The 15,695-nt window shown below is 40.5% G+C and overlaps 1 protein-coding gene across 1 annotated transcript in view; it reads right to left on the reverse strand.

Moving 5' to 3' along the window:
- The window catches only part of EFCAB5 (EF-hand calcium binding domain 5), a 34,268-nt gene that overhangs the window by 10,634 nt on the left and 7,939 nt on the right, over positions 1 to 15,695 (reverse strand). Inside the window, exons 3-9 of the mRNA XM_088066366.1 lie at positions 13,613 to 13,769; positions 13,278 to 13,345; positions 11,440 to 11,497; positions 7,883 to 8,038; positions 3,089 to 3,188; positions 1,538 to 2,374; positions 212 to 426 (exon numbers count right to left, since the gene is read on the reverse strand). Coding sequence (XP_087922492.1) covers positions 212 to 426; positions 1,538 to 2,374; positions 3,089 to 3,188; positions 7,883 to 8,038; positions 11,440 to 11,497; positions 13,278 to 13,345; positions 13,613 to 13,769 — 1,591 coding nt within the window. The remainder of the gene's footprint in view (positions 1 to 211; positions 427 to 1,537; positions 2,375 to 3,088; positions 3,189 to 7,882; positions 8,039 to 11,439; positions 11,498 to 13,277; positions 13,346 to 13,612; positions 13,770 to 15,695) is intronic.

Consider the following 15,695-nt stretch of genomic DNA (forward strand, 5'->3'; position numbering starts at 1 on the left):
AGTCTGTCATCACTTCCAGAGCTGAGGGCTAGGGAGGGAGCATCTGTATGAAAACAAAGGGGTAAAAGGTCTCATGAAGGAACAGAGGATGCGAGGCTGCAAGTGGAGAGCTCTGCCAGCATCAGATTAACAGTTGACTTTGTTAAGTGTCTGTGGGCATTTGCTTGGTTTTTGTTTGGACATGGAATCAGCAAAACTTATCAATATTTACTTTTTCTATTTGTTTCATTTTTTCCTCTTCTGTCTGTTTGTATTCTCCTTTGATAAATGCAGCAAGCCTCTTCACAGTAGGCAGAGGAATGTCTTCACCAACGAAATTGTCCATGAGCTGTACAAACTGTGGCAGGGTGAGGCAGCTTGCAGCAAAGGAACTCTTAGTACAAGAATCCTTAGAGTTCTGAATCTCTGCCACACTGGGACCTGAGTCTGAAAGACAGAAAGCACAATGTGTCACAAGAAGCCAAATGCTGCCCTAAAGCCAACCACGTGGCAGCTATCAACACAGCCCTCAATCCTGCACTTCCTATCCAGGGAAATTACGGCTGAATACAGACTGACTCCATGCTGAGTAAAGGCCTTAATCTGCTTATACTGTTCTAATAGTAGCTCTGCAGATCCAGTCTGGCATGGATGCCATCCTCCAGCCAGGTCAAACCCTGACTACTACAGGTGAGCTGGAATTGCTGTTACTCAGCAGGGGGTTGTCTGAGACAAAGACCTCATTGAGGGACTGCTGTCCCAGACAAAAAGGATGCACATCCAAGGACTGACTGAAGGACAGGGTAGTGCTGTGCACTGGAAGTTACCACAGAAAGCTGTAGGTACCAGGGGGCTGTACCATCAGCTTTACAACCCTTGACATAATGCATCTGTCACTGGATTGCTCAGACAATGTAGACTCAGTTCTTGTAGGGTTCTAAACCGTGAGACATAAGAGTGTTCACAAAGTGCTAGCAAGGAGGTTGGCCCTTCTAGGATGTTTAAGAAAATGCCTCTTTGAAACACAGTTGTCTGATCACAGCCTTCCTAGAACAAAGGCCTTTGTAGACAATGAAGTAGGATCATCCTTTGAAAACACAGTGAGAGATTAAAATAAAAGGCTCCTGCTAAATGATCTCATAGCACATCTCCCTATAGGCAGTCACAGTCTAAAAGTTATTTAAGTGATTTCTAGATTTAATGTGCTCAGGTTCCTGTCTTGCTATAGTAATATTACAGAGTGAAACAGAACATAAAGTTTCTCCTTATTATAAAAATGCTGCTTCACAAAGTCCCTGCTTGAATTAAAATGTCTGCTCAGCACCTTGAATACAGGTCACCAGCAAAGTGACTCACCTGCCATCCTATGAGAGAAATAAGCTCTGAAACCTTAGCAGAAAACAGCGTGCTGAGAAGATGGCAATGCTTATGGTCTTCTCTATTCAGAAATTACTCACATGGTTTTGAAATGGATTTAAAACATCCTGTAGTTAAACCAGTCCAAATATATACACTGAAAAATTATTCAGGTCTGTCAGAAAAAAAGAAAATACTTAACCCTGGTCATGCAAGAGGTCCTCATCCTGCAGTCTTGTCTCTGTGGTTGGCTGTTGGTCAGACTGGCTCTCATTGCTTGCAGGTGTTTCTTTCACAGCCTCTGCAGCTGGAGCATCCTGTTGGGAATCAGTGACGTCCGTGTCCATCATGGCTCTGTCTCCTGAGGCCGTGGTTGTAGCTTCAGGTGCTGTCTCTGTAACTCCACTGTCCTCTTGACTAACTTGCTCTTCTGATCCAGGTTCTCTGGCTGAGGTACAATCTCCTTCTGGTTTTGTTTCCATCTCAGGCTCTCTGCCCAGGACGGATTCCTCTGGTTTTCCAGATCCAGGTTCTCCATCTGTAGTGACAATGCTTCCAGCAGAGGCTGATCCTGAGAGAGCTTCATCCTGTCTGTCTACAGTTCCAGACTCAGCTTCCCTCTCAGTTTTGGTATCTTCATGGGATTTGGTGTCCTCACAGGATTTCTCACTGTGGATGGTATCTCCATCCAAATCAGTAGCTTCAAGGCCAGTGCTTTCCACTGCTGACACGGCATCCTCACCTTGCTTGCTCTCTTCAGCACCACTTGGCTCTGCTCCTTCATTTTCCTCCTTGGAAATTCCTCCAGCTTCAGCTTCGCTCGTGCCCATTTCTTCAACAACTCCCTCTGCAACACTGGTACTCATTCTGTCAGTCCCTTGCCTATTATAATCTACAGATTCATTTCCTAAAATCTCTCCCTCAGAAATTTCTGTTTGAGACAAGACCAAATTTTCACTGAGTTCCTCACAAACCTCCTGGTCACCAAGGCTTCCCCAGAAATCCATAAGATTAATATCTTGCAGCTCAATTATTGGCCCTAAAACAGAAAAAAATATGCGTAAGCTGATAGTTTGCACTGGTTTTATGTTCTCTAGTATTGCATTAGAAAATTTAAACAAAAAGGGTAATGCCAAGGAAATACAAACTACCAGAAAGTGTCTTCTGCAAAGACACATCTCAGGAACACAAAACTTCAGCATAGTGTCTTTGCCTGCAGAGATCTGCACTTCTGGCTATGTATTAGACATGACTCTACTTTTCCTTTAAAATAAATATTTCATCATTCTCTACACTAAGAAGGAAAGAAGGAAAGATTCGCCTTGCATTTGATCTCAGCAATTAATTACTGTCCAATATATTTAAAATATTTTACTTTCATGCAGATGATTCCCTGCATTTTTTCTTTTTCCTTCTGGAGGTATTTTAGTGCAAACAAAAAATTAACTTCTAATATGCCCAGTACGAAAGAACAATTGTTTCAGAAAGAGCCTTTCTTTAAGTCTACTTCCCAAAAAGTACTTCAAAATTTTGTAGCAAGGAAAACTTATGGATGCCAAAGCATTTCGGAACATTGCATCACATTTTGCAAAACATGCTTGCAAATTCTGGTGTATAGGTCACAGCACTCATTTGAGTCCTTTTTTTTGGGCTCTGTTCATTTCTGGTATCACTTATAAAATGTATATGAACCATCAAGCCTTGTGTGGAATCCCAATGTTTTAACCACAACTGAAACATCCCATGTGCTTACATTCTCTGGGGTTCCAAAATTCCCCCTCATCAGTCACAGGGCTTCTGTCGTAGAAGTCTCTCAGTAGGGCCAGTATTTTTTGTCTATCCAAGGCACCAACCTAGACAAAAAAATAACAATTATTGGGTTTTTCCTGTGGTTCTTGTGACTTACATCAACATCTGTAGCACTACAAAGGCACCATTAGCCAAGAATTACCTGTGACTGGTAATTATCCATTACCAGAACATCACTACAAATTTCAAAGAAGTTAAATTATTTCACAGAGGCAAAAATTTCTCCTGGGCTGAGCTGTAACTCCCCACACATATTACTTTGCAGGCGCTTCCTCTTCTATGTCCTTGACAAATTACAGTGAGATAATTGTAACTGTTCTGCCAAAGGAGTTTTTCGTGTGAAGATCAAAGCTTCAACATTTCATACTCTCAGGACAGATATTGATTGCCTGACAGTACCATGGAAGAATTTTCATGTATTATGGATTGTGCTGTGTTACCTTAGTGACTGCACATTGTAGTTTAGTTTTGTGCCCCACCATCTCCTTTGAAGTGTGATGTATTGGCCTGGAAACATAATTAGTCCAAAAATCTGAGCTATTATGACAACTTCCCTAATTTCCTTTAAAAATTCATAGACATTTGACCACAGAGGTGAGAGGTATCAGCAGTTCTAGTGCAGAGGAAGGTGCAGAGTTTATTAAATCCTTGTTGCTCAGCGTGAGTGTACACAGATGATAAACCCAGGAAAAGGTAATGCAATGGGTCATTTCCAATCAGGAAATTGTGGGGTTTAAAAAGTAAAGCAAACCTAAACGATTGCAAGTTTTCCATTTTATGATGTATTCCTGTTGTCATTATTTAAACACCACCTTTGTAATCTCCCTCCCATTAGTGAAATAAAGTAGTTAATTAGGAAACAGATTTACTTAAGTTCATCATTTGTAGTGAGTAGCTTTCCATCTGAATTATTGATTTCCTTTTCACATTTTTTTCTTAGTTTAAAACCTTCAAAACGTAAAATTCACCAGGCTTTTAATTCCTTGTGAACTTTGTCTGCCCTTAGAGTAAAGAAATAAAGGAAGAACTTTGCTGCTCTTTTCTGGAAATTAGCTCAAGATGACTGCATTGTTTATAACCTGAAACTGTAATTATTGGCACCAATAGTAAAAAACAGAGGATTTGGAAACAACCCAGAGATTCACATCTCACCTACTGGTGAAGTTAATGTTGGAACTAAGTGAACACATCACATTTGCTGGTACTGCAGCACCTTCCTCTACAGGGAAGGGGTTTTGCCAGTTCTGCAGAAAGGACCAGAACTGAAACATAAGAAGCCATCTGGTCCAATTTTAGTGCTTCAGACTCTGGAATTTAATTCCTGCTGGTAAAAAAAATGCTGGAAACCAGGGTTGAATTTCAGATACGGATGGGTTTGGAACAACATATGTCATCACAGAATTCTGTCTCTAAACTTACAAGATGTAGGTCCTGATTCCCAGTATCTTCTGACATTAACATACAGATACCTTGCACATCCCTGTGCAAACATTTCTTCTTGTTATTTGTCTTTCAGTTGAATATATCAGATCGTGCTCTGATCCTTTTAGGAGATGCACAAACACGCAACGTTTTTGAAGGTGCTCCCAGATCACTGTGGAATATTTGGATCCTCCATTCATTATTTCCATTACACACACTTAATTTCTCATTCAAAGTTCCTCAGCTGTTACTTGTCACAATCATCTGCTGGTTGCCCTGAACTTTGCAGTGCTAATGCATAATTTTACTTCATTGAAATAGGAATAGATGAATGAAGTATTATTAAAAAGAAAATAAGGGTGTTGCTTTGGGATTCGGTTCCTTTTTTGTCATATTAAAATAATGTAATTAGAGGATTTAGATAACTCAAATTCTTGAAGAGTTTTTTGTTATTTGGATCTAATAGTTTTATTTTTATATAAATATAAGTAAATATATAAAAATAGGTAAATATATAAAAATTTATAAAATAGCTGAAATTGTCAAATATTAATGGGGGTTTATTTACTTATTAAAACATTCCCACTTTACACAGACTTGCCATTTTAGCAGGGGTTCCTGTTATTTCAGGACACTTTTCCTTACAACTTACCCTGGGAAGAACATGTCACAGTATAGCCATCTATAGAAGAGAGGAGCACTACAGCAAGAAACCATTTCCAACTTCTCTCCCCAGCTCTGCTATTTTTCCTAGTTCTTAAATTTAGAAGAAAAGTGCCTTTTCTTTCCACTTGGTGTGTGACTAAGGAGGCTGATGACAGATTCCTGCCCGCCTCCCCTTCGTGCTGCACCTTGTGAGCAGGACAGGTACAGCCTCTCCTCTCCACAACAGAAAATCATCTGTGTTTGTACAGCTGCCTAAAACTCAGGGCAGCTTTAGTGCCCAGGGAGTTGAAACACGTTGACCTAATTTTTTTGTCACCTAGATATTGGCAGGTGATGATTCTCAGCTGTTTTCAGCAATGTTCTGTGACCTATGAGTAATTCCTTTGACAACACAGACTAAACCAGACTTGCCATTTAATCAGGGATAGGTCAGTGTTTAACCACTTGATTGTTTTTCTGGAAATGTGATGTGTGTATCCTGAACCCTACAATGAGCTTGTCAGTGAGCAAGAGGGAAGAACAGACACTAAGAAAAGGTCATGAGAAAGCAGACTTTGTTGTTGCTGTACCACAAGAAAGATAATCAGGACTGTCTCAAACTTCATTAGCTTGAAAACTAATCTCTGACTCAATTAAATTTAATTTAAAAATCCCATGTTTAAAACATCCCTGGAAATGAATGCATAGTTATAAAAGAAACTGATACAAGTGAGCACAGAGAAAATAAGCTAAAATTTCACAGAGCCATTGCCTTTTTGAGGTATTATAGCACTGATCCAACTGTGTTCTGGGATTGTCTTGGGAAGTTTCTGCTGCACTGGATAGTCCAGGCTGTCCTTGCTGAGCTGCCATCCTTCTGGATGCATGCATTTGAAATCATAATAATGATCATGTGGATACCTTCTAATTTGACTGTAATTTAAACACTGCTTTCTCAGCTCCCTGCTCCTAATTGCAGCTCATTGAGGCAGCCAGCCACACTCACCATGCAGACTGGAATAACTGCCTGCTACCAAACAAATGGAAATTAGGAACTGAAACAACTGCTTTGCTGTACTTTGCAGAATGAGCTCTACAGGTAATGGATCACGTTCAAGTGTAGAAGTCTTTGGGTTATTTTGCATTTTTATCTCCCCTGTGGGTACAGTAGAACTTTACAAAAGAAACCAGGCCAGGTTTAAAAGAGCTTCGTGGCCCACACGACACTTTAGTGAACTCAGTTTGCAGAGCAGGGAAGGAGCCTGGAAACCACAAGTCTGTGCTCTGATCAGGTTTTTTTTCACAGCACTGGCATCATTGCTGATAGCTGCTCACTTCTGTTGTGTTAGTATTTTTGGCTCTTTGCCTCTGAGATTCCAGTGAGATTAGCAGCATGGAGATGGTGATTACTGCCACAGAAATAATAGCAAGAAAGTCACTTTAAAACATGAAAGGAAAGAAGGGATCCTTTGGAAAACCATGGCAAAGACAGGACTTGGGTTTGTATATTCCTGTAGCCAGGAGGATCCATCACAGCCCTTCTTGACAGAGCCGTAAGAAAGTGAAATGTCTCCTAGCTGGGAAGCAGACACATTTCCTCTCTCACCCCTGAAACAGCAGCTTGCCTGCTATTCTCTAAAACATACTATTGGTGTAGAAACGAGCCCTGTAATTCCTTTCTCTTGGTGGTAATGACATTATTAGCATGACATTGTAGAGCACAGTTCACTCTGGGTAGGCACTGCAAGCATAGCTGGAGGAGTGCTGGGTGGAATATAAAATTTATGTAGGGGAGAAAACTAAGGTTAGGGCAACTGCTTGCTCTGTAGTAGCCAGCAACTGCCAAACTGAGGGTACTCATAACAAGTACCACACTTTTTGGATAAAGGCCAAGATTTTAGCAATAGTTTATGCCATTGATTTTTTTAGTTCCTACTATTTACTAGTTTTCTAATGAGTCTAGCACTTTTTTTGTTTGCTTTTTAATGGAGATGCAGGTGTACTGAGAGGATGATAGAGTTTAAAGCTGCTGAAAATCAAATTATGGCTTTTGAGTTTCATTTCCAGCTCTGTAACTGACTTACTGTATTTTAATTTCCTGTCCATAAACTGTGGCTGAAGTTCAAAGTACTGTTCTCAGAGAGGCTGTAAAGGTGGATTATTTTGCATTTTAAATTTTAACTATGAGATTTATTGATAGAAGCCCTTCAGATCTATAAACTAATGCAACAAAATTAATGCAATCTATGTAATAATTGAAGTAATGTGCACATTTGTTAAAGTGAATCTACATCAGATTAGCTTTGCTGAAATGTGGCTGAATAGATAAATTAGCACTCAAATATTCTGAACATGCTGTGGAAGCAGGTAATTTTTTAGAATTAAAGGCCATGGTCAATTTCTTCTCCAGAATCACCAAACTTCAGTCCCAAGTCATCAGTTTAGGTAATTCCGTTTCTAATTAGCCATCAGTTAATAGGCTATTGGATGTTTCTGTATCTAAGAACTATGAATTTGACAACAACGCAGCAGCTGTACTCTAAAATACTGCTGAGTAAGCACAAAGAGAGGCTCTAGAGTTGAGAAAAAGAAAATGCAAGCAGTGACCCAGAGAAATACCAAACTGGGAGCACTCACACATTGAAATTAGACTGAGGGCTGCTTTGCCTACCTTTCGATAATCACAAATGTGGAAGAGGTCAGTAAAAATTTGCCTCCTTGTATCATGTTTTGTTGCTTCTTGGAAGTCCTCAAAACACTTGAGGAGATATTCCATGATTTCCTGGAACTTGTCACTTGAAACATATTCAATGTAGGAAAGGACAAGCTATGGAGAGAAAGCAGCATGGTTAGCTTTCTTCAAGCATTTTCACCTTTAGTTGAACTCCTAAAAATCTATTACGTGCAACCAAATATTTAGGAATTTGTAATTTAATCTGCCAACACAATACAGACTTGCTGTCTACTTAATTCTCCCCTTCATAAGGAACAATATTCTCCAAACAAGCCTGGGGCACTGCAAAAATGTATCCTGAACAGTTCCTTTCCTGGGCCAGAGGTCACTTACCAAGCTCAAGCAGAGATGCTGGATCAGATCTTTCCTATGAAATGTGGCTTAAGCTCGATTTTCTTGTGGAGGCTTTAAGTTCTCCATGGTTTTCTGCAGCATTTAGTATTCTTGACTTCACTCCCAAGGAGGCATTTTGAGCCATTACATTCTGCAGGAGTGACAGTCACTCAACTCTCAAATGCCACAAAAGGAGCATTGCCTGCAATTTCAGTGTTTAGAGGAGCAGTTGGATACAATAAAAAAATGGAAGATCCTTTTGAAAATGAGCCTGCTGTCACCCCAGTCCTCTGACACTGGGAATACTACTGACTTGAGATTGATTTTATGTTCCAGCCTTGGAGACACTTTAACACTTTGGATTTATAGCCATGTGGCTTTTATGAGCAAAAGCAATATGGTTCTAAAAATGTGGTGTGCATGATATAAATAATAATGGCCATCAGAACAAACCACAATCCCAGAGCCTGGGCTGAAGGTTTCTGGAGCCAGCCACACTAACAGGGAGCCCATACAGTTAAAAGGAGGAATTTCCAAAGCACAGAAGGTTTCCCATTATCCTACTTTGAGAGTATGGATACCTGACATAAGTGCTAAAATATCTTGGACCTGTTGAAATCCCACACAGGCAGCTGAAATATTAATATATGTTACTATTATTCATGTCTATATTGCATAATTTCCAAATATATGGGACAAGTGGAAAAGAGAGGAAGAGCAGAAAAAAAGCAATAGCCTGAGGGGTGGCTGGTAGGAAAGAAGAGCTCCTAATGCTATGTGGGTTTTTCCTTCATTTCAGCATGAAAACGGTATGTAGGTTGGAGAGAAGGTGGCACATCTAGGGCTATGGGTATCCACCAGCTTCTTGGGGTTATTAGAACCCAGAGCCCTGTGACAGAGGAACCTTAAAGGTGTGGCTGTTGGGATAAGGAGGTTGGACAAGCAGTTTGTTATTTTGGATGTCACCTTGATGCACTAATACTGCTGTCTAACAGCTTCACAGGACACTGTTTACAAGCACCATGTGGGCAGGAGGCACCATCACAGGCTTAAGCCTTTCTTAGCTGATATGCAAATTACTGCACACATAATTAACATACATTTATTTGTTATTAACTGAGAGATTTTGACACCTCTCCAAAGAAAGCTGGCATGCCTCCTTCTTGATGCCCAGAGGCCTTAATGTAGTTTGTGGACACATTAGCACCAAAAACATTGGATCTTTTCTTCTTGTTGTTCTACTGATCTCACTAGAAATGGAGGAAGCCATATGGAATCATGGAAAATAATCTAACCTTTAAAGCCTGGTTCTGACCCTGCAAAGGCAATATGAGCATTTCCCTTGGTGTCCATAGCTTTGTGCCAGACCGTTGGGGGCTCTGTATGTTAGAGCACAAAGCTTGTGAAATAAACTATTAAGGGCTGGTCTCTGGGATTTAAATGCTTTTCATATAAAAGACCCCACAAAGGATGTAAAAATACAGCATCCACTGTTCTGCATTTTTGAAAAAAAACACCCCAAACACAAAAAACAATGATGTGTGAGGTCTCTCTACTTACTTTCTAACAGCCTTTAAGTAACACAAAGCTGCACTGAATTCAAGGAAGAAAAAAAAGTGCTATTTAATTTTAAGGTCCATTAAAAGCAATGCTTTCCACACAGAAAAGGGCCGTGACCAGCATGGAGGAAGATGATCTCTTTCTGGGTTTGGTGGATGATGGAAAGGGATGAACAAAGGTAAATTGTAGCTGAGAATTAGAAGAAGCCCTGTCCTGATAATAGAACAGTTCCCAAGGGAAGTGATGAAAGCCTCATCATTTGTTTCAATTAAAACTGGACTGGAAAAAGCATCAGAGAATATGTTCTGAGAGAACATTCCTGGCAAATCAGAAAGCCTGACAATCCATGTCTTTTGTGCTTCTGATCTCTGTTGTCATATTTTTAATTGAGTTAAAATAAAGAGTACACAAAGTATATTTTAAACAGTTTTCTAATGCTAATGGAGCATGAATTCATTCAGTGATTATATATATGTACCGTAGGGGTTATGGACTGATGCTTCATTGCAGTAACAAAAGCAATTCTCTGGGCTCTCATTATCCGCAATAGTCTTCGTAATTAGATGCAATAATTCTGAGGTTAAATTCAAAAATATCTCATTTCATGCTTAAAAAAACCTTCAACAAGTTACCATAAAAATGCATCTCTGTGCAAAATACCAAACATGTGAGTCTTCTGAGAGGGAAAAAAAGCACAAAAAATCACACATGGTTGCTTGGAATTAGTCTCTGCACAGCTGCTTTATACTCTGGTTTTAATTATTATAACAGTATTATAACACTAGCACTGTTGCAATGAGGGTCTGCCATTATTCCTATTCTAAACACTTCTTTTCACAGGTTTAATTACCCAGCCATAAAATCTAGCTCTGTCACAGGAAGAAATTGCTGGTAAAGCTTTGGCCTGGACAGCTTTCAATAAATATAGTTTGAACCAGATTGGTTGTTTTCAGCTTGAGGAGCAGCAGAGTAATGGGGTGAAACTTCCAAGTACATTTATGATGTTGATGAGTTAAACCCATGCCTCTTATGCTTCCCAATGGCAGCTTTTGAGTTTAAAACTATTTGGTAATGCTTCAATAATATTTATAAGGCTTGTTGCAGTTTGTTTATGGTTCAGACCAGCGATAGTTCACTTCTCATACCAGGTCTTCACGATGTGGTTTATCCTGGTTAATGGAACTTAGTCAGAAATAACAATACTGTGAGGATGTTACTAATTACCCTAGGCTAAAGTTGGTAGTGGGACACCAAACCTCCTGTGAGCAGCCGAGCAAAGTCTGAATTCACAAGTGATTCAGGGCTTTGACATTCTAGAAAGGGACAGGGAGGGGTGTCCTAAAAACCACTACTCCAGGAGTAACTTCCCAAAGAGCAGCACAGGCTGCAGCTCTGAGGAAAGCGAAACAGCTAGCCAGAATGAAAGTGTTGTGAGAGCAAAGGATGGAGATGGAATGTGAAATGTCCAGATACAGCTAGTTACCTGGGATGCTGGAGAAGGGAAGCCCTTGACTTACTCCTCTGGGCTGTCCCCAGAGAAATGCTGACACTTTGTGATAAACCTCACATTCTGAACCAAATGCTCTTATTGAATTTCTCACCTTTGTGAACTCATTTAGCCTTACTGTTTTTTCCAACGTGTTTAAGATTTTCAGCATCCTGTCATGGGTTGCTGGTAAAAAAATGAAGGGATATTGGTTTAGAAAGCAACAATTGTGATTTTGCATATTGCATACATATTATCACACATTGTGCTGTTACATTAACTTTCTTCTCATGTTGGATGACATTTATTTGAGGTTATCCCACAGTAGCTGAAGCAATCTGACTGTACTGAGACCATCTAACCATCTAAATCCTTTTGCATTTCTCTTGCTCAGAATCTCCATTTAGCTATTCAGAACTGTGGAATCATACTTATTCTTGACATAAGTTGGTGCAAATTGTGATGATTTTAACAGTACTTACAACTAATTATTGAGGGAGGAAATTATTTTTGATTTAACAGATAAATCTGCCTTAGAACTCTGGAGACATGGATTCTGCTTTACAAGAGAGGAATCTGAAAATCATAGTAGTTTTCTCAAGAATATGGGAACATTTTTACTGATGATCATATTCAAAAGTACGTTTTGGTCACTTTCTGTGCTGCTATAATGGAACTGAGAAGATACAAACATCTATATAGGTTTCTGAATGAGATCTTTGAGAACAGACATACTATTTCTGTTGGCATTATTTTTCTGTTCTTCTAAATATATCAGGAGTAATGAGAAAATTCATCATAGAATGCATTTATCTCTTGTTGGTTAATATGTTCCTAAACTGTACATTATCTTTATTAAACTATAAAACAAAGTGTAGTGTTCTGTTAATGTACATTAAATGCCATTAAGTGAAATAAAGAAATGGAGCCTATTAGGGAAATAGTACTGAGAGCACTCCCAGCATCTAGAGAGCAAATATCTGGGCAGGAAATTCCTTCACAATCTCATGTTCCAAGGTCTGTTTGCAGTGGGGAACCACAGCTCCACAACAGGAGCACAGGGGATGTGTTTGGCAGTCACACAATGTCCTGCCAATAATAGATGATTACTCAGAGGAACAATTCTGTAATTCAGACAGTGCTGACGAGCTCCAGGCAGAGGTGACTCCAGCAGCCACAGAAACACTCTCTAGAATGCCCTTTTTATCATCCCAAATCAGCAAAGACACATTTGTTATCATTGATGATCATTATGGGCTCTTGATGTAAAGGGCTGGCAGCAGGCTTCTGTTGCCACTTCAGTGTTCCTGGTTCTATTCAATTATCATTATCTGGGGAGGTCAAGTGTAAGCTATATAAAGTGGACAGGAATTATGGAAATCTTTTGAGATGAGTGCTCTGGTACAGAGGCCCTGGGCTGTGTGTCACTGGATGCCTGGGACTGGCCAAGGGAATGGCTTGATGAGATGAGCTATTGGGTGGAGCATTAGGTAAACCTCAGCAATTCCCCTGAAACCGTAACAGGTGACAACACTGTCGGACTTTAATTTTGTTGATCCCACCTTTGTTCCTTATCTCCCAGTATGCCAATATTTCCAAGACCTCCCATGAGACAAACACAAAAAGGAGGAGGTTGGTATAGTGATTCTTAAAAACAGCAATAAGCACATGGCAATGTCTGGCTAATAAGGGATGCAAGTGGAAAAGGTCTGCATCTGGTCTTTCTATCTCCCTGAAAGATTTTTTAAACATTTTTTCCATACTTTTCAAGAACATATGAATGAATTACATGGTGGTTCAGTATCTTTCCAATCCATCTGAAGATTTGTGGCTCATATGCTGGTGTAACTACTCTTAGAGATTCGTTCTCTATTATCAAATCCATTTGCTGTTTTCTCACAGTTCACATAATTCAGATCACAGCAGTAAAACTAAGGAAGACACACTGAAAACTTGCCTTTTCTCATATCTTCAGGAATAACATCAGTGACATCTGGAAAAAACCTCATGGCACTCTGAACCTAGGAATCAAGGTAATAGTCAAAGGCCTGTGTCATGCAGACAACAGCAGACAATTCTTAAAATACATCACCCAGAATAATCAGAAATATGGGCCAGCCATGGGTCTAACACACAGGTAAGATTTGTGGACAATGCCCTGTCCCCTGATCCTGTGGTGGCAGAGCCATCACCCATCCTTGTGCCCCTTGCTGCCATGCCGGGGCACATGGCACTAGCACAAATGTCCCTTTCATCCTGTCTGCAACAGTAGGATCTCCCCTAGTTACCAGTGCTGCTGGGATTCTGTCTCTGCCATCCACTATCCACTCCTTGAACAGATCTGTCAACACCTCCTTTCTCCTTGCTGTCTCCTCAGCTCTCTGTCTCTCCATCTCCTCCCTTTCCTCACGTCTGTTCTTTGCCTCAGCCTTCATCTGGGCCAGCCTGTAGGACATGGGAACATGGATTAGAAAGATACCATCATAGACATACTTAAGACTGATTAAGCCTACCCTAAAGAACAAAACAAAAGGAAGCAACTCTTTGCTGAAATTCCTGTCTATGTGGAAGACATTTAATGTCAGAAAATCATCTGTGCAGCTCCCCTAGTTTTGTGTCATTTCAACAGCAACACATTTTACTTTCACATTTATAATGACATTCATCATTTATTGTGTAGATGTCCTTCAATTTCCTTTCAATTCTAGCAGGGAGACAGGTGCATAATTTTGCTACAGTTGATTTACCAACAAAATTGCATCAGTCTTCATTGTCTCCAAACCCAAGTACCTTTTCACACAAGCACTTCACTGGCAAAGAGCAATATTCAATGAAATTTCTGAAGTAGCCTCACACAATAGAGCCCTCACTGCCTTAGGACAGGGATAATACCTCACCCTCTCCATCATTTTGAACACACAGAGCTTGCAGGTTTGGACTGCCAGTCAGCTCCCTTTCTTCATGCTTCTGTTTTCTTTGCTTCTCTAAACACCCAGCCATGTTTTTCCCAATCCTCCATTTCACACAACAAAACAAATGAATAAAATTGACCCCAAACTCATCTGCTTTGATTTTGACTTTGTTAATTTATGAAATGGGGAAGAAACCCTTTAGGAAGGTCAAAATGCTTAAACCCAAATGATCAGTTCAGATAGAGAGAAGAGCTCATGTTGGTGGAGGCTGCTGGAATCTCTCCATACTGAGGTAGCTGCTCATCTTTCTGGCCTTCACACACTCTGTAGCTACTAAGAGAAAGGGGAATCACTCCTCTTTTGTACCTGAGAACTCCAAAACCTATATTTTAGCTAATGATTCCTGCTCCCTTCTTCCCTCTGTGTTTCACATGCTCTGAAATGGGCTGATCCTGTCCCTGTTCTCTTCCATTCTTCTGGGGTCATCCTACCCATCAATATAATCCATCAATATTTTCTTTAATGAACAGAAAAACCTGTTTTACATGTCACAGCAATACACTTTGATCACAGTCAGTTTTATCACAAGGTCATTGTTCTTCATGGCCATTTATCACAGAGGTTTCTTAATGAATCATTTGGTTCCTTAATCGATGGTGGTCATTGCGCAAGTGCTGCTGAGGCAGCTCAGCCTCGGGCACTTTGATAGCAGGGGAAGGGTAGAATATTTTTCCATCTTCTGACTCCTTCCCAGAGCCAAAGAGGAGAGAAGGAATGCAGCAGATACCAACCTAAGTGGACAAACAGATTTTTCTCCAATGTATGCTGCAGCAGGAGAAAACCAGACCATTTGTAGAGGTAGCTCCTCTGGAAACTGGAAGCAGAGCCTGCTCAGAGCTGCCAAGGTGCTCTGGTGATTAATTTGGGCAGTGTCCAGCACAAGTTACATTCTGTGCTGCACTTGCACTGGGCTGCAGTTTTGCATTCATTTCTAGGGTCCTAAAACTGGGCAGATGCATCTTCTGCCTGGTGTCCCTCAGACAATAATGACAAAACAGGGATAACAGCACCAGGCACCCATTGCAAAGTGAGCTTATTTCAGATCAGACATTTCCAGAAAAGATGAGATGGCAGCAAGGTGACTTCTCCCTGCAGAACCAAACATGTTTCCTAAGAATAAAGTTGCCTGCCTCCCACACAGGGATGGGTGACTCAGCCTGAAGGACTCCCATTCCTGGACAAAAGGCTCTGTTTCAGGTATCAGTCCATGTGCATAAGGAATTTCTCCCATCTGTTCTCTTTCCTGCCTTGACTCCCAGTCAGGTAGCAGTTAAAGAGAAACTGGAGAAAGGCCAAGAGACCTCACTGAGGATAGGTAAGTGTTAGATGGGAACCTGTGATGAATCCTGCCTTGCCTGAAGGTAATGCCAAGGCTCCCAGGACCTCCATTTGAGCCAGA

This window comes from Pseudopodoces humilis, chromosome 23 (assembly GCF_049639895.1).
Source record: "Pseudopodoces humilis isolate 2021_Gansu_Grassland_sample_001 chromosome 23, ASM4963989v1, whole genome shotgun sequence".
NCBI lineage: Eukaryota > Metazoa > Chordata > Aves > Passeriformes > Paridae > Pseudopodoces > Pseudopodoces humilis.